The sequence below is a fragment of the Mirounga angustirostris genome, unplaced genomic scaffold, assembly GCF_029215605.1.
Source record: "Mirounga angustirostris isolate CCGP_5_RB_7025 unplaced genomic scaffold, mMirAng1.0.hap1 SCAF_13, whole genome shotgun sequence".
NCBI classification, from domain to species: Eukaryota; Metazoa; Chordata; class Mammalia; order Carnivora; family Phocidae; genus Mirounga; species Mirounga angustirostris.
In genome coordinates, this window is record NW_026991721.1 from 2,332,724 (window position 1) to 2,356,113 (window position 23,390).

Below are 23,390 nucleotides of genomic sequence, written 5' to 3' on the forward strand. Positions count from 1 at the left end.
TGGCCACATGTCAAGAAGAACTTGATTACAAAAAACAGCAGCACCCAGTTCAAACACAAACGACAAGTGGGGGAATACCTGTGGCGCTTCAGCCCTAGCGGAGAGCGCGGGACCCTCTGAGCCCCCTCCCAGTAGAGGTCCAAGCTCTCCTGAGAAACCCTAGCTTCTCTCTGCCGCCCCGGGCTCACCCTGGTGGAGCTGGAGGGTCTGGACTAGGGGACACCACGCAGCGGGCTCCAGCCCGCCCTCCTTCTCCACTTGCGTTCAGGCAGAGCGCCGCCTTCTCTGCCGCACAAAGGGGCCAGACTCTGTGAGGGTGGGGAGGACTGCCTGGGCCTCCGCAAACCACACCAAGGAAGGACAAGTTCATCCTTTGTTCACAAAGCACTGTGTAATCTCAAGAGACAAGCTTAAGAGGAAAAATGGACGCAGGGTGTACAAAGCAGCAGACACAAATAAAGTCACGTGGCAGTAGGAAGGAGTCTTGCTTTCTTCTTACCTATGTATGAATAATATGTAGAACTGGCAAGTGCTCTGGGAAATCACGTCCACTCATATACTGTAAATAGCTTTATAAAGGACCATCTAGCAAGATCAAGAAATTGAAGTAAAATAAAATTCTCTGGCCTGGTAACTCTACTCTGAGGAATTCATTGTTTGGGAAAAGACACCTGGGTGATGCATCATCAGTATGTGTGAAGATGCTCACCTCAGCCCTATTTTAAGGTAAAAAAGAGGGCGTTGGTTGAGTAAGTTATAGAGATACTTTGTAAGACTAACTCTGGGTTCACATCACTTCTTTTTTTATTTTTTTTTTTAAAGATTTTATTTATTTTTATTTGAGAGAGAGAGAATGAGAGAGAGCACATGAGAGGGGGGAGGGTCAGAGGGAGAAGCAGACTCCCTGCCGAGCAGGGAGCCCGATGCGGGACTCGATCCAGGGACTCCAGGATCATGACCTGAGCCGAAGGCAGTCGCTTAACCAACTGAGCCACCCAGGCGCCCCACATCACTTCTGCCTATAGGTGCTGCGTGATCTTGTCAAATCACTCTGTCTCTGCTGTTGTTTCCTCATCTATAAAATGGAAAGCACAATCCTCTCTCTCTCCCTGAGCTGACTAGAGGATTGACCTATGGAAGCACTTAGTACAGGGTTTATACAGGCTTACAGGCAATGCCTGCTAAATGTTAGCTATTTCAATTTTCATTATAATGTATAAGGATACAATTATCAACTGGGAAAAAGTAGATTAAAAAGACTAAAACCAAACTACTTCCACTAAGGGAGAAGTGGAAACCGGACCCTGCAGAGCTTGAGTCCCCTGCAAGCTCAGCAACAGGACCCCATGCAACCCCCTCTCCGCTCCTTGCCCAACCCCCAGGGCTACACCCACCCACCGTGAAGACAGAGGAAGACAGACGCAAGTGTTCAGTCGGTGAAGAGGCTGCTATGATCCCAGAAACGCTGCAGGCTGCGACCGCAGGCGTGGACAGGCACCCTGGGGGCCAGGGAGGGCTCACAAGCATCACCGGGGCCCTGCCTCACTCTGTACTCTGGTACGCATCACACTGCTCCTCTTCTTTATCTCCCACCTCCCGCCCTACCAGCTCTCCAGACCAAGTGTGAGATCTCCCTTCTTCATGTTTTCCTGTCCTTTCCTTCCCCATGGCCTCTGTTTAGTCTACTGTAACACACGACTGGGGATGAATCAAGAAAGGGTTCAAGGGGCGCCTCGATGGCTTAGTCGTTAAGCGTCTGCCTTGGGTCATGATTCCGGGGTCCTGGGATCCAGTCCTGCATCGGGCTCCCTGCTCCGGGGGGAGCCTGCTTCTCTCTCTGCCCCACCCCCCCGCTCCTGCTCACTCTCTGTAATAAAATCTTTATAAAAGAGAAAGAGAGAGAGAGAGAGACAAGGAGGGTTCAAGTCCGACAGAAAAGGGCCCACAGATGCGGTCGCCTCCATCACACACAACCCCCTACAGCCAGTCAGCCATAAGCACGCAGCGGAGCCCGCACGGGGGTGTGAGCAGACGCCGCTCCTGCCCAGCGCGGTTCACATGCTGCCGCCGCCGGCTGCGCCCGCCCCGCCCCGCCCCGGGAGCTCCAGCCTGGGCCGACGGCACACGGGGTCTCTGCACTGTTGCTCAAGTTCTGCACTAAGCCTGAAATTATTTCAAAACAGAGACAAAACCACGATGATTTACAAAAAAGAAAGTGTAAAAAAAAATATGTAAGTGAACCACATTTGAACCTTATAAATGTTCACCTCCTTTCACCCAGTAAAACTGCACTAAAAGGAATCAAAACTGAGGAAATTGGCCAAGACTTAAAGATTTGGGTTCAAGTATGCTCTCATAATGCAACAATTTAGAATGGGGCGGAGGTGGCCGCGGCACGTGTAGGCACCGTTAAATAAATCACTTTTCAGCCCACAGACGCAAGGACAACTATTTCCCAGCCGCAGAGCCGGTACAACATTGTCTGCACCTATAACCCCGCTCTGCGGCAGGGTGAGCGAGGGACCCTGGAGAGGAGCAGACGTGTGGTCACGGGAGAAACACACACACTGGCCCTGCTTCATTCTGAGGCTAGACAGGGTTTGTATTTCTGATTTTAGTGTCTAAAATATTTCATAATGACTTTAAAAAAACAAAGACTATGGGGAACCTGACTCCAGAGCTGAGAGATCTGTAGGCTGTTCCTAACACCTTCCTGTATTTTCCCAGCGTTCCACAGCCGGCGTGCATGACTTTTCTAACAGGGGAAGTGACGAGGGGGAGAAGGACGACTGGCTCATGCTCTACCAGAACTAGGGCTCTTGTCTGTCTACAAACCACTGTGGAAAACGTCAGACAGGCTGAGAAAGGAAACAGACCCAGAAAAATCACCAAACAAGTGTCTCATAAGAGCAAACGATGAAAAAAAGAATTGATCCAGGGGGGAAAAATTAATAAATGGAGTCTGGATGAATCACAGGTGAGAAAGAAGTGTTAGGAAAAAACTGACACAGAAACTTACAACAGCATGCACCTCCCCCCCCCCCCCCCCCCCCCCCGGCCACGCAAGCAAACACCCTGAGACTGCGCCACTCGGCCTCCAGGGGGCACCAGGGCCCAGCCTCCGCACAGGCCAAGGAAAAGGCCCTGCAATAACCCAATTAACCCGGTCCAGTAGGCAAAGGGATTCCCCTCAGCCTGTGAGCAGGCATCACGCCAGCTCGTGCCCAGGCCCCTGCCTGCAGAGGGAGAACTGAATATCACCTCCCAGAGTGAGCTAGGCAGGAAAAGTGGAAGGGACAGATCCAGCGTGTCCCCCTGCCCCTTGCCTCCAGAAGGCACCTGCAGGACCAGGGAGGGAGACCCCACGTACGCTAGCCCTCATCCATAACCTGGGGCCAGTGCTCTGCGATGGGGAGGGAGGAAGAGCCGGACCCCAGGTCCCAGGCCATGTCCCCAGGACCTGAAACTGAGAGCCACAAGTCAGTCAGTCATGAGTCGCTGGAGCTGCTGTGGCACCGGAATGGAGCCTGTCAGCCACTGCCAGGCTAAGAGGCCACGAACAGTGCCTCCATGAGGACCCAGCTCCCACAGGGCGGAGGGAAGGAGGGGCTGGCTTGAGTCAGGCCCCTCTCGCAGCGCAGCAAGCTGCTGGGAAGAGGTGTTGTACGACAGTGCGGGGACACGTTGTTCAGGTTCGCCCACCTGCAGTTACGTTTTCAGTAAAACCCAGCAAGCTTTGTTCATTAGCATCTCAGGTTTCTATTAAAGTGCTGCTTGTATTTGAGTACATACCTACCATCCTGTTTTACAGACGTTAGGTCCTCAGAAACCTGGGAGACACTTAGGAGAAAGACATCACCCCCTCGGACATGGAACAAGCCGGCTCGGAGAGTGGCGCACGGTGTGGCCAAGACCACAGCCAAGGAGTCCAGTGCTGCATGGACTCCTGCACCTGCCACACGCAGCCCACGGCCTGGGCTGCTTGCCGGGCTGTGCAGCGCTGCTGAGCAAGACCCAGGAAGGCCGCATGAGAACATTCTAGTTCTCGGTGAGCATCTCGCTCAGGACCACCCTGCAAGTGTGTGGCCAGGTTCGCACCTCCTGCCCTGGCCCCAAGCCGCTCACCATCAGTGATGCTCTGATGCCAACCAGGAGCTCAATGAATCAGTACTCACCATAGGCTGCCCAGGGTCTGAAAACTTCACTTTAATATCCTGCAGGTGCTTCAAGATCGGCTCATCATACTCCTGATCAACAAGAGAAAAAAAGAAATTTCTAGTGGGCGTTTCTCCAGACAACACACACTCCCCCTATGACTTGCTATTGCACACACTCCCAGATGCTGGCTAAGCAGTCCTGCTGGCATTCTGGCCTCGTCAAGTTAAGAACTCCCAGGAAGCCACCCACATCTGTACACTGACAAGCGGTCTTAGGGGCCGGCAACAAGGTGACACTTCTCTCTGGCCCGGAGCGCTGAGAAACATCAAGGCCAGGCAGAGTGGGCAAGAGCCCGACTCTTTTCCCAAGACTGCCTGCCACGGCATACAGGGACCGACCAGGCCTGCTGGTCCTCACATCTCTGAAGAGAGAACCAGAAGAAACACCTCGGTCAGTTATGGGCCTTCTTGGCCAATTTCCTGGTCTCCTGCCCTCACATCTTCCCGCTTGTCCATTCACAGTAAGGTGGGGAAGGGTCTTGAGTCTGTTTATAGGCTCTCCGGGGTGAGGCGGCAGACCTCAGGTAAGACGACGACAAGTCGTGGCTCAGCCGCAGAGGTGCAGGCCTTCCCAGCAGCACCGTGGTAGAAGGTAGCAATGGAGGCTTCCAACAGTGAGACCCACGCCCAGGAGGTCAAGAACACTCCTATGAGCTGTTGGTCACACAAAGTGCCTTTCCAACCACCATGAACAACCGCTAAACTCTGAGTTAAGTGGTTCATAAATAAATATTAAGACTAAGATCTCTCTGTAGGGTGGGAATTTGCTTACCTGGACTAATTCACTTAGCATATCTACATTTCTAAAGATGGTAAACCAGAACTCTGGAATTCCTCTGGGGTTTGGCTCCTCTCCTGTTGCTGCTTCTTTTTCTGTTAGGACTACTTTATTTTTCATGTCTCCCTAAAAAAAAATAAATAAAGATGCCAAATAGAACATGTACCACAAAGCAACACATTTACATTCAGTGACTTAACGCAAAATGCCAGTTTCAGAATCCTGCACAAACTTCTATCAAAAACTGTGTTCCCTGCATCTGCATCTCCAAGACCACGGTGTATGTAACACTTCTAAATGTTTTTAAGGAACAAAGCAATCAAAGCACTCCGTTCAGACGTGACTCTGTGATATAATTTTAGAAGAGTGCCATCAACCTTGGGGAAGGTGCCAAGTGCTAGCTCTATGAGACATCCGTCTTGGGCCAGCCAGCCACCCAGCACCGGACGGAGACTCCAGTGCCCGGGCAACAAGAACGACGGCAGCGTGTACGTCCAACTGTAAGGAGGGGGCTATAAACATCGGACAGAAACTGCACGCAGACATCAGGGAGGTGACCCGACAGCGCAGGCCACACGCAGAGGCGTCCTTCCTGCACTGCGGCCCACGGAGGTCGAGCACGAGATGGGCCCAGTGCAAGTGCAAACACTTCATCATGGGGGATTCTTATGGAAATGATCAGAAGGGGCTTTTTAAATTAACAGAGGCAGACTGTTCATGAGAAATAAGGAAGTGATTCACAACTAGATCCATCCATAACCACAGCCTCAGCTAGGCCAGGTTCCACAATATGTTTGAAAGATCAAAAACATATGGTTACTACAACGAACATACACTTCAAAAATTCCCTAAAAAGGAATCCCGATGGATAAAAAAGGTAAAAGCTACTTGTCTTCCAAACAAACTTCAAGTGGACAAAGTTGCCCTGTAACATGTCGGAACTTTCGTGGCGCTGGAATGGGACCTGTTGAAGGCTGTGAGCAGGTGATGAGAAGCTCCCAATCCAAAGTGGCTGGGTGCATCGTGGCGATTTCGTCGCCACTGCTGGTCCTGGAGGAGGGTGGCCCGGACACCCACCACGCCCTCCTCACAAGCCTGACCTCGCAGCAACTACCAACACAGGTATCCCCTCCCCCGTGGGACTTCGCTTTTGTCTCGATACAAGACTTCTCCGGATGTTTTTGTTTCTGTTCATCCGATCCCACACCTCACTATCCTACGGCATGGACCTGTTTAGACCACTGAGCCGGGAGAGCATGTCTGGGTCACGGAATTAACGGATACTGGACCTGCCCGCCGCTCAGTAGTCTGATCACAAAGAAATCGAAACGGCCAACCCAAGGGGGAAACAGCACCTACTGGTAAGGAGCTCTTTCCTTTGTGACGTTTTAAGAGACTTCTTACTTCTAACAGCACTGAAACAGCACAAGTTGCCTTCGTTTGAACACGATACTCACAGCCAATTTATCCTCCTCCTCGTTGTCACTGTGCCACTCTGACTCCGCGTCCGTCGGCTCCACGTCCCCCGTGATGAACTCCCTTCTCTGAGTAAGAACGAGACCTTCTTAGAGTTAGGCTAAGTTAGTCAGAAGCTCAAGAGTTGAGTTTGTAAATAATGTCTGTGAAAACCAATGCTTTTCTAACTTAAGATTCTACATTTTAGGGCTTGAAGGAGACCCGTTCAAGGACCCATCACTCCGTAAATGTGGGAGTCTTACATGAAGAAAGCTCTGAAACCATGCAGGCAACATGGAGGGAGCTGCCCACCTTGTCGAAGAGGGGCTGGTACAGTGCGGCGTACTTCCTCTCCAGGTCGTGGACCTCCTCGTAGAACTTGGCTTCTATGTGGGCGCACCTCACCTGCAGCTGCTTCAGTGCATTGATCCTTCTCTTCACGGCTTTCGGCAAACTGAAACAGGGAAGAAAAGGAGAACATCCGTATGCCTGCAAAGTAAGGCAGCGTGCTTTTCAATCCTCTTAAAATAAATTCAGGCTACTATAGAATTCACATCCTCACTACAGAAATGAGCTCCTAAACATCATTAGAAGGATGAACATCCCAACAGAAGGGGTGGGGGAGACGCTGACGGATAATCCACAAAAGAAAAAATACAAATAATCAAACATGGAAAGAAGGATCAATCCCACAAAATATTTATAATTTAAAAGAACTGCTGTCTGTTCCTTACCAAACTGGCAATTAAAAAGAACCTCCTGGGTTTGATGAGCCCGAGGGCACAGAAGTCCTCTAACCGACTCATCCACCTTAAAGGCAAAGCAGAACCTGAATGTTCCTTGGGTCCAGTAACTCTACTTCTAAGAACTTATGCTAAGGAAATAACCAAATACTTATGTGCCAATATGTCCACTGAGGCATTATTTGTGAAAATGGAAAACTGGAAATAATGACAAGTTGTACAGGATTAAAACACAGCCTGTCCGAAATCATGTTTTCAAAGAATATTCCGCGCCAAGTGAAAGGTTCATGGTGATGCACTAAGGGAAAAATCAGACACAATACAGACAAGTGGGGTCTGTTCCCTTCCAGGGTCAGGTGACTTTGAGCTTCTTTGCCTTTTGATACTTCTCTATATTCTTCTATTTTTCTAAGGATTTTATTTATTTTATAGAGAGAGCGAGCGAGTGAGGGAGGAGCAGAGGGAGAAGGACAAGCAGACTCCGTGCTGAGCACAGAGCCTGACACGGGGCTCAATCCCACAACCCTAAGATCATGACCTGAGCTGAAATCAAGAGTTGGACGATCAACCCAGGCACCCCAGTACTTTTCTATATTCTAAAAATATTTTAGTTTTTAAGCATTACTTTTATAAATCAGAAAAAAAAAAACCCTTTTTAACCCATCAAAATTGTATGTTTAACCTGAAGCCCTTGGTCACCATCTGGAACAAAGAGCACATTTCTGGGCCTCATCACAGACCCATACAGCCCTCCCGGGCAGCGTCCACCTGGGCTGAGCCCTCGAGGTGGGGCTAGCAGTAGCCTGGGCACTCTACCCTTCCTCCAACAACTCATGGAGTCCTAGCTGCTCCTATGCACAGCACGGTTTAGAAAGTACTGGAAGAGCCTTAAATAGAGCCTTAAATCACAAAGGACCCCTGCCACCCTACCCATAGCCACCTCATGGTAAAGGTCCTCTACCAAGACTCGTAACTACAGTCCTGTCTCTAGGACTACTGCCGGCAGGAGAACAAGGAGGAAGCACAGTGAGGACCTAATAAAATGGCAGACATACAGAAACACCTGTATTTCTTTTCTGCATTAATCACACAATTACAACTGTCTTTTATCTTTCTGTATCTTCCTAATAGAGTAAAAATAACAAATGATTTTAAGCAAACTGGACCCTGATATCCTACATCCAGCTGTCCTCCTCCAATCAGTTACAGTAACTCCACACTGTCCTGCCAGCAGGCACTTACCATGTAGTACATCCAACATGGAACTGATTCTATTCCATGAAGCCTTGTTCCTAGCCCCAGCATTCCCTCTCCATGAAACCCACCCCACTTACTCAGAGTCTAGCCAGAAAACTAGAGACCATTATCATCTTCCACTCTCCTACTCCCAGGCAGAATCACCAGTCCACCTGCAGAGAGCCAGCAGGGAGCCAGCACCCCACCCTGAGCCTGGCCCGACAGCCCCCCGGCTAAGTAACCCCCCGCCCCCCCCGCCGCACCTCCCACCACAGGCCTGCACCTCTACCACCTGCTGAGCCTAGGCGCTACTCTTTGGAATCCAGTGCCTGGTTCTCAGCACCCAAAGTCTGCTCAATGAGAAAGACACTTAGTTCTAGTCTAAGGAACCAGGAAATCAGCCTTTTCCCCTTTGTTTCTTAAAGTTGTACAGAGTCCCATGCACAGCATACTTACGTCTCAATGTAACTTGAAGGAGTGTGGGAGACATTGTCAAGCCGTTCCTGTAAAGCTGCCAAAACTTGAGGATTCTGCATCACCTGATCAGTGAGCTTTTCTATCAAGAGGTAAAAACAAGGTCAAAACATTTCAAATATCCCTGACACAGAACAGCCAAGGGTAGAAAACCATCAGCACATTATCTACCCAGCTATGTTAATTCACTTTAATTTCTAAATGTAGCAAGTGGCTTCTTAAGAACATGTTTTAAAAATACTTGAAATTTAGGGCGCTGGGTGGCTCAGTCGTTAAGCGTCTGCCTTCGGCTAAGGTCGTGATCCCAGGGTCCTGGGATCGAGCCCCACGTCGGGCTCCCTGCTCAGCGGGAAGCCTGCTTCTCCCTCTCCCACTCCCCCTGCTTATGTTCCTGCTCTCACTATCTGTCAAATAAATAAATAAAATCTTTAAAAAAACCCAAAAAACTTGAAATTTATTTCATTTTTTTAGATGGGGGGGTGGGCAGAGGAAGAGGAAGAGAGAATCTCAAGCAGACTCCCCGCCAAGCACAGAGCCTGACACGGGGCTCGATCACAGGACCCTGAGATCAAGACCTGAGCCAAAATCAAGAGTCAGACACTTGGGCGCCTGGGTGGCTCAGTTGGTTAAGCAACTGCCTTCAGCTCAGGTCATGATCCTGGAGTCCCGGGATCGAGTCCCCCATCGGGCTCCCTGCTTGGCAGGGAGTCTGCTTCTCCCTCTGACCCTCCTCCCTCTCATGCGGTCTCTCATTCTCGCTCTCAAATAAATAAAATCTTTAAAAAAAAAAAAAAAAAAAGAGTCGGACACTTAACCGACTAAGCCACCCAAGCACCCCTTCAAATGTACGTTCATGGCATTTGACCCGCTGCTACCCAGCTGGGCAGGCGGTCAGAAATCCACTGAAGGGCACCCAGCAAGTTCCGGTTCTTGCTTCAGCTGTTTAAGCCTCAAACCTCCCAAAGATGTCATCACCTCCCAGTTCAGGGGCCTATCTCCTGCCACCTCACCTTCTCTCCCCAAGACCTAAGGGGGCCCAGAAGGCAAGAACAGGGACAAGGCGACTGTCCCTCACTTGCGGCCTGGCTCACGTCCCAGGAAGCCCAAGCACTGGCTCCTGGTGCACCAGACATGCGAGCGTTCTGGCCTCCACCTTCACCTACCCTGCCCTTCTGCCCAACCCCCCCCCCCCCACCGCACTCCCGCACTCCCCCCTCCCAAAGCTCACTGGCCTCCTCCCCCCACACTGCCCTGGTGGCTCACACACATCTGCACTGTTTCCCAATGAACGAACAAGAGGCTGAGGAGGAAGGAAGGTCTTTCACTCAACTATAACCAGGGAGTGGTCCAACAGGACACCTGCCCACGGCACAGACTCCGTGTTTGCTGAAGTGACGCCAGCTCGCTCCCACTGGCCAGGAACCCTAATTTGGCACCCTCACCTGACTCCAAAGGTACCTGGAGCCCTGCCCACCTTTTTGTACGAAAGTCACAAGGGCAAGCAAAGGGTATCAAGTAGGCAACTCAATTTTAACATTTTAACTATAAACAACTGCTAACACTATTTCATCTTTACACTCATGCATACGTACAACTGTGTATGTACACAATATGTATAAATACTACCCCACACACAGACACACACCTCCTCTAGCTCTGGCCACCGAAAGGCCTAGAAACAGTGACACCTAGCATCTATATTCTGGTTTTTAAATATCTCCCCCTACTAAAAGGAACAGGGCCCTTTGCAGAGATGGTAGACTCCAGGTCCAGAGCAAGAAAAGTTCAAGAAAAAATGTAGCTTAGCATCACAAAGCTACAAAGTGCTCAAAGCTCATGGGGACATAGCAAAAGGTCACAGAAGCCAGCCTGAAGAGACTGGCACTGGCCACGTGGGACAATTTGCACACCAAAGAGTACTGATGGTGCCTGACAAAACACTGAAGGAGTAACAATCTAGGAAAGTGCACGAACCCTGCAGTGGGGGCTGGGAGAGCAGGGAGGGAAAGGCCATCTCTGACAGATGTAATATGCAGAAGACTGCCAGACTTAGAAAAACGCCCTTGTGCAAACACCAATGTCATACCTGATTCTGCAAGGATCGTTATCACGACCCATGGAGAACAGGGTGTCCACAGGATGACCAACAGGTCACTTACTGAAGAGACCCTCACAACGGGGAAGGCTGCCAGACATGACCTTCACCAAGTCCTCAATCTCAGAATCCCCGGCCATGGCCCCAGCGTGCTCCCCCTGCAGCACGTCACCCATGTGGCAGTCTGAATCTAATGGGAAGGAAACAACCTGACCAATCCAGAGCGTGGCCTGCTTGTTCTACAAGACAGCCAGGGAGCAGCCTGCCGATATATCATTGCAGAGAAGAATAAAAAGGTGGGAGAACGGCTCTAGAAGAAAGGAGACAGAACTAGATTCGGGACATCACCCTGGCTGGCTCTGGAACTGGATGTGGGCTACGGCTAAAAGGAGCAGCCGAGAACAGCAAGGAAATAGCAACATGACTACATACTAGCTAAGTGTCATGTCAACGCCGCATTTCTTGGTTGTGGTCACGGCACTGGGGTTAGGAGCAGTCATTCTAGTTTTTAGGAAATTTACACGAAACTGTTTTAGGAGAAGAGAGTCAGGATACCCACAACTTGCTTTCAAACAGTTTAAGGGGAAAAAAGTATAGATATACAAATTTAAAAATGGAGGAAAAAATAACACATCTATGAACTGATGGACAAAATGGTATGGAGTCTGGGGTTTGCTCCATAATGATCAGGGAAGAAGGACACAGACTAAGAAGACCAGTCACTGGCTGAGCCATGGAGTACTGAGTGGCAGCGGGCACAAGGAGGCGCATTGTGCTAGTCACCCTACTTCTGGAAAGCCTATCATGAAAGTCTTTAGACCAAGTACCAATTTCCACTTGAATGACTCTAACCTCCCCAAACCTTTGTGGCACAGTAATCCTTCACTTGCATGACTTGTATCATCGCAAGAAATGGCTCAAGAGTGGAAGATGCTATGCTCCGCTCTGCATGCGAACTCTCCCATGGGTGGTGAACTGACCTGTGTTACTTGCATTTTTAGCAGCCTCCAAGGCGTCTGAAGGAACACCATCTGAAAAACTAAGACAGTATGTTAAGTAAGTATTACTACCAAGAAGTTCTAAAGACAAAGAGCACAAGGGCATTTTTCTTGTGTAACATATTAAGAGGCAGCTCTATAACGACTTCGTATTTGGACAGAACTATGGACACACGGGTGTATCTACGAGATATGTTCCTGTTATTAAAAAAAAAACAAATACAAAAAAACACCACCTACCACTTAACACACCCCCACCCCTTGCCATGTCCCATAGTTCTAATTTCCAACCCTGGCCAAATCTTCTTAGTTTTCATTTCTACAGTTTCTTCCCCCCCAAAAACCTGCTCCCCACCCTCAAACTGAACCCACTAGCCAGCCAACTTGCATGCTACACTTTGGCCGGCTGCTAAAGGGATCAAGGCAGTGCCACCTTACCAAGTATTTAGGACACAAGGCCCACTGTGGCTCTGTAAGCTCACCACACAGTCTCTACAAACAATTAAACTTCACAAAAACAGGTATATCAGTTTTCAAAGATGCCTGGACATGGCTTCCTTCACCAAAATTAAACCACGTCAAACACTACACAAGACCAAACATAACCTTCAGGACGAGCCACAAAACAAAATCTTTCACTTGACCATCGGAAGCCACACAAGGGGAGGATGGTGCCAAGTCAATCACTTAATACCTGGGAGGTATTAAGACCTGGAGAGCAGCATGATCACTTCCCACGAGAGGTTTTTCAGTATCGGTATTTGAGACACTTGCCATGTGTGAAGCCATCTCCTCCTGGGCTCAAACACAGCAGCGGAGGGAGGAGCTTGCCAACCAGAGCTGCTAATGAACAGTCACTGACCAGTGGCCTGGCTCATGCTAATCAACTAAAACTTAAATCCCAATGAACAAAGTCCATTTTGGCTTACCTGTTATCTGCCATCTGAATGTTTTGATCTCCTACAAATTAAGAGAGTTGTAACAATTAACATCGCTAAATATTCACAAAAAACATTCTAGGGTGCTTGTAGCAGTCAGTGGCTGTCTATGGGGGATGAGGGTCTACCAGGAGGAGCAAGAGGGAACTTTCTGGGGTGATGGAAATGTTTTAGATCTTGAACGCGCTGTTGGTTTCTTGGATACATATGTCAAATTCATCAAATCTTACTTAGGATCTATGCATTTTAGTGCACGCACATTTTACTCACTAAAAAAACAAACAAACAAAAAACCCAAAAACTCTTTTTGGTGCTAAAATGACCAGAGTTGAGAGTAAGATTAATCAATTCTAATTTGCTTTCTCTCTCTAATAAGCTTCAGCAACAGGGACATGTCTGTGCTACTAAGCCAATTATTTTAGAACTATTCAAAGCATTTACTATTGCTTGTATTGTCTTCACACTCTAAGTCAAAGAAACATTTTTACTTTATTCTTATTTTCATATTTATTTATTTATTTAAAGATTTACTTACTTGACAGAGACTGAGAGAGCACAAGCAGGAGTGTCAGGCAGAGGGAGAAGCAGGCTCCCTGCTGAGCAAGGAGCCCGACATGGGACTCAATCCCAGTACCCTGAAATCATGACATGAGCCAAAGGCAGATGCCCTACCAACTGAACCACCCAGACGCCCCTAGTATTTTAAGTAGGCTCCACACTCAGCGTGGAGCTCAAGGCAGGGCTTGAACTCATGACCCCAAGATCAAGACCTAAGCTGAGACCAAGAGTCGGACACTTAACCAAGTGAACCACCCAGGAGCCCCAGGAGAATTTTTAAACGTTACTGGTTTTGTATGTTCTATTACCAACACACTGAAGATGGTAATGCTTGTGCAAAAACATGATGTGAACACTCAGTACAACCCTGCTTTTACAAGACACGACAAAGAATTATCTCCAAATTAGGTGATTTTCTACCTATAAACATTAAAGCTAGGTTCTAGGACATTTACTCCTTAAAAAGAACTTGATATTAGTGAAATTTCAAAACCGTGACTAAATGCATAGCTGAACAGAGGTAGTGATGCTCCTTCATCTCAGACGTAGTAAACACACATCACAGCCTCTTCTCGAGAGCTATCCCAGGCCGACAACTTGTCAATGTTTTATTCTTTATTCTGAGCAAAGCTCAAACCCCTCCATCACAATGCTTCAGGGTGAAACAAAACAACAAAACCTCTATATTTAAGAAAAATAGCTCCAACTGGAATTTATAATCTGCAATTGTTTTGTATTTAACTCAACTGCGCTTTTCTTTGGTGACTCTGTTCTTGCAGATGAAGCCCAGAGGGAGATAAACAAGGTAACGAACGCTCAAGCGGCTGTGGCCACCCTCCACCTCACACGCCCGGTCAGTGAGGGCTCTAGAAAATCATCAATGGCCCCCACCATCTGCTGCTGAGTCCCAAGTCCCTCCACAGAGAAACCTGAACCCCGAGCCTTTCTAGCTGTCCACCCCAACACTGACTCCCAGCTCCCGCTCCGCTGCGGGCGGCCGCAGCCGCAGTATTCCCACGCTTCCCTTCTGCTCTCCCCCACACTGATGGGACTTACAAGGCAGGGAAGACTTCACAATAACATCTGATGGCAACAGCCTAAGAGCTGACGTCCGAACCTCCCAGTCACCAGCTGTGGAGTCCTGATGGCTTTCCCGACAGCACACCTTTGCTGATGTCCACGCGAACATCTTTGTTTGTGTGGTGGCCCAGCCCCCAGTTCCTTACTCACACAGCAAGAGGAGGATCGCCACAGCGGGGTTTCCGGGTTACAGAGTACGGACGGATACCCGCTGCGCCGTGACGCCAACTCTGATGTGCCTGCGCCGGTGACAGACACGTCAGATAGCGCCTTGCGTCGGCCACATGCACGCCAGCTGCTGGCGACAGCCTGCTCTTCAGAAGCCGCCGACACGGCCAGTTCAGTGGACAGGCTCCGGTTTCCCTCCTCATCGATAACACCCAATCAAGCCACACACCTGAGTCTAACACCTTCTTGACTAGCAAGGGCTCCGTGTGACAGGCACTCTCCCACATCTTCCACCCAACACCAACTCTGCCAGGGAGGCAACGTCCCCAGCGTATGGGAGAGGACACAGGGGCTGGTCAAGGCAAAACGCCTGACCCAAGGTCATCTGCCTATGATGTGGACTTGGGTTTCTGTCAAGCTACGAGAAAGGAGACAGACTGAGGCAAGCTTGATGACCGGAAACAGAGCTGACTTGGGAAGAGCACAAGAAGTGTAATTCAGGAGCTACAGGTGAGTCCGCTGAAGGTTCAGGGTGGGGTGCTTTTCTGGGCAGAGTATGAAAGGGGAAAATCCAGGTAGGAGCCACGCGGCAAGTTCAATGGCTCAAAGGTGGGAAGAGATTCTCGGTGGACACTCACTGGCTGGAGACAGCTTCCATCTTCTGTCAATCAAGCGTTCATGGGAAATCGGCCTGACAGTCCTCAAGTCCGCTGTTTTGATGGCGCATGCGTGAGATTCTCCACTTTACATAGCCTTCAGTTCCATTTTAGATTCAAATGCTCTCAGATCTCCCCCTCTGATCCACATCTTTCACAGAAGGCCACGTTGATCAACCAATCTGTCTGGCTGTCTGGTTTAGTCAGAGATGTCTGTAGCTGTGAGTGGATGGTGCCCCTGAGAACTAACTGCAGGGACGTCCTGAGATGTCTGTCCCTTACAGGAGGGAAATGGCATGAGGGTATCAGGCCCCATTTGAACAACCAACAGTCAAGAAATGGGGAATCTCAGTCATGTGTCTCCCAGCTGAGCTTCAGGAGAAGTCTTGGTGCGGAAAAGAACTCTAGTTTGTACATATGTCTGGGAGGATCATACCCAGGGCCAAAAGTCCAATTAACGGCTACTGGCTGGAAAACCTCCTCGACCAGTTTCCCCAGCTGCCCATATTTAATAAGCTGAAAATGTCCCAGGTCCTGGGGGGCCTGGCTTATTTCAGCTCACAGTTTGATATTACCTTTTGTTATTTTTCATTCTTGCATTATTTCCCCCAATTTGTTAACATAAAAACAGCATTCTTCCCCTCCCTGCTCTGTAGGGCGAAGGCGCAGGACTGAGGTTTTGAAGACTACTACTGCGACTGTCTAGCTGGGCTTGTTGATATTCAAAAGCTCTAAGAGGAGCAGTAAAGATGGGACCACGACCACAGATTCCAAGTTGCCTTTACAGGTTCTGCGACCCAACCCAAGAAGGGAACAAGGCTCAGGCAAATCCCTATCTACTATGGGGTATTCGCGACATCCACCCAAAGTGCTATCCATCCCTGTTACCATGTGCTATTTTAGGACAGTAGGAGAAAACCCCAGACTGGACACAGGGGCAGTAGGTAGAAGGGTTTTCCTGGTTTCAGCAACAGGAATGAGGGCAACAACTTCACAGCATCCTTTCCAAGGGGAATGTGGAGTGTACGTTTCTGCCACATAGAAATAACTAGTGTTTTCTAAAGACAGGATGTTAGGTAGACCCCTTTGCCCAGATTTTTTTCCCCTGGAATGAAAAAGAGGACCTCATGTTCAAAAACAGTCATTTACCCTGAAACAAATAATACATTATATGTTAATAAAAAACAAACAAACAAACAAACAAACAAACAGTCATTTACACACAATATGCAGTAACTGGTGCTTTTAGCATCATGGAAGTGGTTATAGGAATGTCTTAAATTTCAATATATTTGGATTAACAAATGAGTCTGGTGGCTGTGGGTGAGGTTCCAATGGAGATCTGGGGATCGTCCAAGGAGAAGGTATGTTGAATTAAGTTTCCAGTATTCGCTAGATTTCTGAGCAATTCCCCAGAGGCATCACTGAAAGGAAGCACGTCGCTCCCTCCTCCCAGTACCCTATCACGGAGATACATCAACAGAGGAGACCTCGTGGTCTCGCAGACCCCAGTGGGGAGTGTACTCGTGATCATGAGTCCTGCACCACTGGGGTCACAAGTGCTTACCAGGAGGCAGCCTCGGCTTCTGCCGGTCCTGTCACTGTCTGTGAAACACAGAGAAAGGTCTTGAGTAGATGCACAGACTTGAGTGAGGGTATTCCTTTATGGGTGAGGAGCACCCAACGGAAGGCTTTCATGTCTGGTGCCAGGGACTATGTACGGCTTCAAAGGCACCAGAGGAAAGCCCTGTTCTCTCTGCTAGAAAGCTTCTGCCATCCTTCTAAGGATAATGGCCAGGCCACCAGTTGGGGCTTTAGTGTTAACTCCAGTGCAAATCCAACAATGGGTAGGGCTGGCGGAATCAAAAAGTGTTTGCAGAGTGGGAACAAAGGAGTGCATTACCGGCAAACCAAGGAGTGGCAAGGAGGCCAGCAAAGGGACAATTACAACTTTAGACAGCATGACTCGGTTGCTGAGCAACACCAAATTCCGTGAAGGGGGAGGTTCTACAGGCCTGGCCCCAGTATCTTGGGAAGACTGTCTACTTCCAATGTCATGTATTTCAGTCCTTAAAAATTTTTAGCTTGGACGCCTGGGTGGCTCAGTCGGTTGGGCGACTGCCTTCGGCTCAGGTCATGATCCTGGAGTCCCGGGATCAAGTCCCACATCGGGCTCCCTGCTCGGCAGGGGGTCTGCTTCTCCCTCTGACACTCTTCCCTCTCGTGTTGTCTCTCATTCTCTCCCTCAAATAAATAAATAAAATCTTAAAAAAAAAAAAAAATTTTAGCTTTACGCTACCAGTTGGGGTGCAGGTCCTCTCAGGTTTTGGGGCCTTTTTAGATGGCACCCATGAATCCAGGAGTCTGTCTCTGGGAACCTGATGGCACCGGGGTTCCTCAGTAACACCTGGTAGGCGCCCTTTCAACAAGGCTGGAGTGAATCTTTATGGAGATGTCTCTTCCAGCAGATTAACTCTCCTGGCTGTAAAGTGTGATGTCTGACGTCTTTTGTCTCTTGGTGTGGAAAGATTGTTCTACCCTACCACAGCGTGATTATTCTCAGTGGATTTAATTAGACCCTTGCAATACTCAAGTATGTACCAGTTTTTCAGTTGTGGGTCAAAGGAAGCAGGAGCTAAATGCCTGCCCTGTAATTAGCTGCCCTGTAATTATTTCAAAAGGTGAGAGTTTATGAATACTGAATGGAGTAGATTAAAGATTTAAAAGAACCAACCGCAGTACTTTTTGGCCAAGGTATTGGAGGGTTTCAACTAATTTAATAAACTAGATCTTTATAATTCTCTTTGAACATTGGCCCAGTCCTGAAGTCTGAGGATAAAGAGTGGAAATGCTGCAGAACTGGTCAGATGGCACACACTCACTCGTCCAAGGACTCACTGGCCAGTGGAGTGGGTCCCCTGGTCACCGCGGTACTCCCCAAGTGGGAAAAGCCTTTGCTCAAAGGACTTTAGCTAAGGAAGAGGCGGTAACCTTTCTACACGGAAACACTCCAGTCCAATGTGAAAAGATGCAAATTATCACTAGAACATCTTTCTATCCGTGAGATGAGGCAAATGTCTGAAATTCATCGGCCAGGCCTCAAACGGTCCACTGGGTAAATGCCAGTGTCCCGGGGCCAGCTCAGCTCAGGTGAACAAGCAGGACAGCAATTTTTGTGGCCTTGCTGTTTTCCACCAACACTGATCCATAAATGTTATCATTTCTCAGGGGACCAATGGTTTAATTCAGGCATAGTGGTCAATAAGGAAAGCTTTAGATTTTCTGGAAGGACCAGCTTATTACTAGGTCCAAAGCAGAGTCCCTGTTCTTTGTGGTCCCAACAGCCTTCTGATTTCCAACTCTGCTTTTCTCTTGCACAGGCCAGCTGCTGCCCTTCCCTGGTTAGCCCCATAGGTCCTCGCCGGGGGAGGAGTCTTCTGGGCCACGACAGAGGTTTGGTCAACGGATCTCCTAAGGGCAGCATTTCTTACAGGGGCATCCGCGAGGTAGATTCCTTTGGTTTCCACTGAATCAGACTCACAACAGTTAGAGCTGCTGGTGGCATCCTGGCATCCAACAGATTTGGGGCATAGGAGCCATCTTACTTTCACCTCCACTGGAAGGGAGGAAGCCCTGCTGTTTCCCCTAACATTCCAAAGTCATGGGCCACTCCAAAGGCATACTGGCAATCAGTATCAATGTTTGTGGTCTTGCTTTTGGCTAAAAGGCACGCTCAAGTGAGGGCATCTATTTCAGCTGGTTTGAGCTGAAGCAGCCAAAGGTAAGGGTCCAGCCTCCATAACCTCCAAACTGTTATCACATACCCAGCACGAACTCACCACTTCCACAGTTCTAAGAGTCTGTCCACCAGGAATGATCAGTGTGTGTCAGAGGGGTTTCTTGTAAGACCTCACAAGAGGTTAACAGTTGATCTGTGAAAGTCAGATAGTCATGGGGAGTTCCATCAGTGGAAGAGGGAAGAAGGCAGCAGGGTTGAGACTGTTACAGTGAATGAGAGTGATGGGGGGGGGGGGGGTCAGTAAGAGGACTTGGCAGGAGGAAACAGCTTGTTGAAAGGTACTGGGCGTGGTGTGACCCAAGAGAGCCTCTAAAGCCTTGACGCATCAAGAGGGTTGAGGAAGATCCCCTATCTCTTCAGTAGCTTTCACTAAGGGTGCTGGCAGGCAGAGCCCTAAGGCAGGGGATGTATCCTCAGGCAGTGGATCTAACTGTTGGCCAGAATAACCTAGGGGTCTGTGATAGCCCCATGTTTTGGGATAAGTAGTCTGAGGGCATTCCCTTCCTTCTCATCTACAAAAAAGAAAAGGGCAGCTGATAATCTGGGTGTCTAAGGGCAGGTGGACTTACTACCTTCCTTCAAAGTCTTAAAGGAGAAGTTATATTGGTCATTCCAAACAATGGGATCCGGTTTGGTGTTCTTTTGTATGGCACAAAGGGGCTCAGCCATTAAGAGGTTTGGAATCCAACTGTGACCCAGCCCAAGAAAACCCTGTAATTCACATTTGATTTTGAGGTACAGAAAGTTTAAAATGCCTTGCAGTCTTTCAGCATCTAGGAGCAGTCCCTGTTCTGAGATTAAATTGTCCTAAATCTTGGACCAGAGGTTTGAACAAATAGCGATTTTTTTGTTTAAGACCTTGTGTTGAACAAGGTCTTTCTGAGAGCAGCCTTTTGGAAGGCAAGCAAAGAAGGAAATCATCTATATATCTGTAGTAAGATGAAACCTCTAAAGAAGCCTATGTTATTTAAGTCAGCTGCTATAACCTATGTGAAGAAAGAACTCTCAGTAAAGCCTTGAGGCATGACTATCTGTGTGTATTCTCATCCTTCCCAGGTAAAGGCAAAAGGGCTATTGTATTTTTATATACACTGCTATCAAAAGGAATACTAAAAAAATGCACTGCGGGGCGCCTGCGTGGCTCAGTTGGTTGGGCGGCTGCCTTCGGCTCAGGTCATGATCCTGGAGTCCCGGGGTCGAGTCCCGCGTCGGGCTCCCTGCTCAGCGAGGAGCCTGCTTCTCCCTCTGACCCTCCCCCACTCATGTACTCTCTCTCTCTCTCATTCTCGCTCTCTCAAAATAAATAAATAAATCTTTAAAAAAAAAATGCACTGCATAAATTAACTACAGTAAAAAACAACAACAACAAAAAACACCTCCAGTAGGGCTGGATACCAATAGTGTGTACGGATTAGAGACAAAAGGGTGGAGGAATTACAGTGTTCACTGCCTTAACATGCCGGACCAATCTCCATCCTTGGGCATGGGAATTTTTATGGGTAAAATAGGGATATTTCAAGGACTACTACAAAGGATAAGAGTCCTTATCATCTTCTAGGACAGGCCTTATGTCCTGATAAGTCCTCTTATTATTTACAGGGTACTGATTTATTCTTGGGAGAGGTTCTGAGGGATCAATCTGGATATTAATAGGAGGGGCACTATGAATTCTGCCTCAGTCTGTTGAGGATTTTGCCCAAAGAGTGGGGGTACTAGGGTTAATAGTGGGGATGAGTCCAAAGTTTGGTCTTCTTTGGTCTGCAGAGTCCAATAAATGGGCTTGAATGTTCCTGAGTATTGGATTTGAAATCAAGGAATATTTTCCCTTTGGGAAAGAAAAAAAATGCAATGTATTTCCCTGGGAAATCTCATCCTAGATTAAATGTATGTGAGCCAAATCGCTGAGGAGAAATGGTTGGTAGTCTTGCAAAGGTCCCAGATAAAAGGATATGGGCTGAGAAACAGGGACATGTTGTAGTTTATCAGAGACCCCCTCTATCTGCACGTATGTACTACTCCAAAGAAGGGACAATTTGGGGTAGAGCACCAATAGAATAGTTCCTGCGTTAAGTGAAACTGAGAAAATTCATCCCCAATCTGGAGAGCAGTCTCCCCATCCTAAATAATTCCCCTCCCACAAGGCTGGGGAATAATGTCCGTGTGCCCTCGGGGTCCCATCACTGGGGTGGGTTTAGCCATTGCCTCTTAGGGGGTTGCAACTGCTTGGACTTCAATTTATAGTGAGCCTTCTTCCAGTGGGCAGACTGTCTGCAATAATGGCCCCGTAGGACACACCTGTTCTGTGGTCTCCATCTGTGGGAGGCTCAATGCCGTCCCATATAGGTTACTCTGAAACGGTTTTTAGTCCCATTTACAACCACAGAATCAAACCCCACCGGGGTGGACTCAACATCTACGGGAAGCCTGGAATTTTCCTTGAAAACAACTTAGAGTCATGGACAGTCATATAACAGTCACAGACAGATTCAGCAGGCTTTTGGGTGAGTGCCTGAATCTTATTCTAGTCCATGGGCTTGGGGAAAGCCCTTGGGATGACTTCATGCAGGCTTTTGGCCATGCTGCCACCGTGGTCATACAAAAGGGCTGGTGGCTGGTCTAGTTTAAACCCCAGAGATTATTTTCATCCAGTGCTGGGCCTGACCTTCTCCAACAACCACGGCGACTAACTGACAGAGATTGGAGACCAGGCTGGTAAATCAGGGTTACAATATTAAATTCCTCCACCCATCTACGAAGACCCTCAGTTACCTTGGGGAGGTACTTAATTACAGCCCTAAACTCAACTTTTGTCCATGGGGTGTAGGCACTTTGGGGTGGTTTAGCAGCATCCTCAGAAGATCTAATTTTGAAAGGAAAGATTTTAATGGGTTAAAGTTGATGAGGTTTCAGTGAAAGGAAGCTCAGATAGAGGGGAGGGGTACGGAGGCCACGAGGGATATGGAAGGAGGTGGGGAAGTGAGGGTAAGAGGGAACCTTGACTAGCGCCAAGAAAGAGGCCTCTGACACTTTATTTTTATCCATCTTTAATTATTTATTTGCTTCAGTCAGTTTGGAAACAATATTTTGTAAGGAGGCAATTTTAGAATCCTGAACACGTTTAGAAACCTCCAGATACCAATGAAAATAACTATCCTACTTGGACTGTTTAATTCTGTAGCCATGGTCTTCTAACTTAGTTGGGAGAAAGAGAAGTCTCAAAAGACTAAAGGTTCCCCAAAATGGCCATCAAGGCCCTCAGTTACCCTTCTTAGTAAGACTGATCCACATAGGTAAAAACAGGCATGAGGGAGGACCATCATTTTTTAACATAAAACTGGTCAGGGTTCCTGAAAGGGGGACACCCTTAGAACATTTAGATGACTGGGATCCCATTATCAGATTAAGAACAAAAGAGGGCTGACAAATCTTGAATAAAGCCTGAGGGTTCAACCAAAAAAAGGGAGAGCTAGATAACGGAGAGACTTACCAAACTGAAAGTTATGGTGACTCGCGGAAGCGAAGAGCACAAAGGGCTCAGATGTGGGTACCTTGCTCGATTCTGGGGGTCGTCACTCCTCAGTGGCTGGCTCCTTCAGATCCCGCTCCTGACACCATGTAATGTCAACCTAAAAAGAAAAGAGGTAAACTGAGGCAAGGTCGAGTTACCAGACCTTGAGTTTCTGTGGGAATAGCAGAGGAGCTGTGATTTGGGACACGCAAACTGCAGTGAGCTACAGAGTGAGCTACAGAACTACTTTGTGGGAAGAGTACAAAAGGGAAAAATCCAGTCAAAATGTCACCCAGTGAGTCCACTGGCTCAAAGATAAGAAGGAGAGATTCTTGGCAGGTGCTCACTAATTGTAAAGTAAGTTCTGATCTTCTGGAAATAAGGATTTGTGGGAAATCAGTCTCCGTCTTATTTTTCTGAAAGCGAGTGCATGAGATTCTCCATTTCATTTCCTTTGGTCCCATTTTAGATTAAAATCCTCGCACATTTCAGATCCAGACCCTCCTGACCTTTCCCTACCACCATCAACCACTTCACTTTCTGCTGCCACTTCCACCTGCTTAACTCAAGATGCCTGCAGCTGTCCTTGGCACAGATGACGATCAACAGCTCGGTCAGAGTCAGGATCCCGCAGTGCAGCAGCATTCCCGAGAAGGACGCGGTCTAGAAAAATGGAGTAACAATGCT

The 23,390-nt window shown here is 48.3% G+C and overlaps 1 protein-coding gene and 1 non-coding gene across 6 annotated transcripts in view; both read right to left on the reverse strand.

Annotated features, from left to right (window-relative positions):
* NAP1L4 (nucleosome assembly protein 1 like 4) overlaps window positions 1–23,390 on the reverse strand; it is a 45,388-nt gene that overhangs the window by 14,245 nt on the left and 7,753 nt on the right. For 3 of the 5 annotated variants that reach the window (XM_064576034.1, XM_045893041.3, XM_064576033.1), the window contains exons 2-9: window positions 22,683–22,821; window positions 12,926–12,956; window positions 11,979–12,037; window positions 8,886–8,985; window positions 6,763–6,904; window positions 6,453–6,539; window positions 4,990–5,121; window positions 4,176–4,247 (exon numbers count right to left, since the gene is read on the reverse strand). In XM_064576034.1, coding sequence (XP_064432104.1) covers window positions 4,176–4,247; window positions 4,990–5,121; window positions 6,453–6,539; window positions 6,763–6,904; window positions 8,886–8,985; window positions 11,979–12,037; window positions 12,926–12,939 — 606 coding nt within the window. In that variant the 5' untranslated portion in view covers window positions 12,940–12,956; window positions 22,683–22,821. Of the gene's footprint in view, window positions 1–4,175; window positions 4,248–4,989; window positions 5,122–6,452; window positions 6,540–6,762; window positions 6,905–8,885; window positions 8,986–11,978; window positions 12,038–12,925; window positions 12,957–15,378; window positions 15,674–22,682; window positions 22,822–23,259; window positions 23,367–23,390 lie in introns of those variants that run through there. The other 2 variants (XM_064576032.1, XM_064576031.1) reach the window with 2 other exon arrangements.
* On the reverse strand, window positions 3,446–3,568 carry LOC123858133 (small nucleolar RNA SNORA54). Its single transcript, XR_006794089.1, has one exon. It is a non-coding gene; the product is annotated as a small nucleolar RNA SNORA54 (small nucleolar RNA).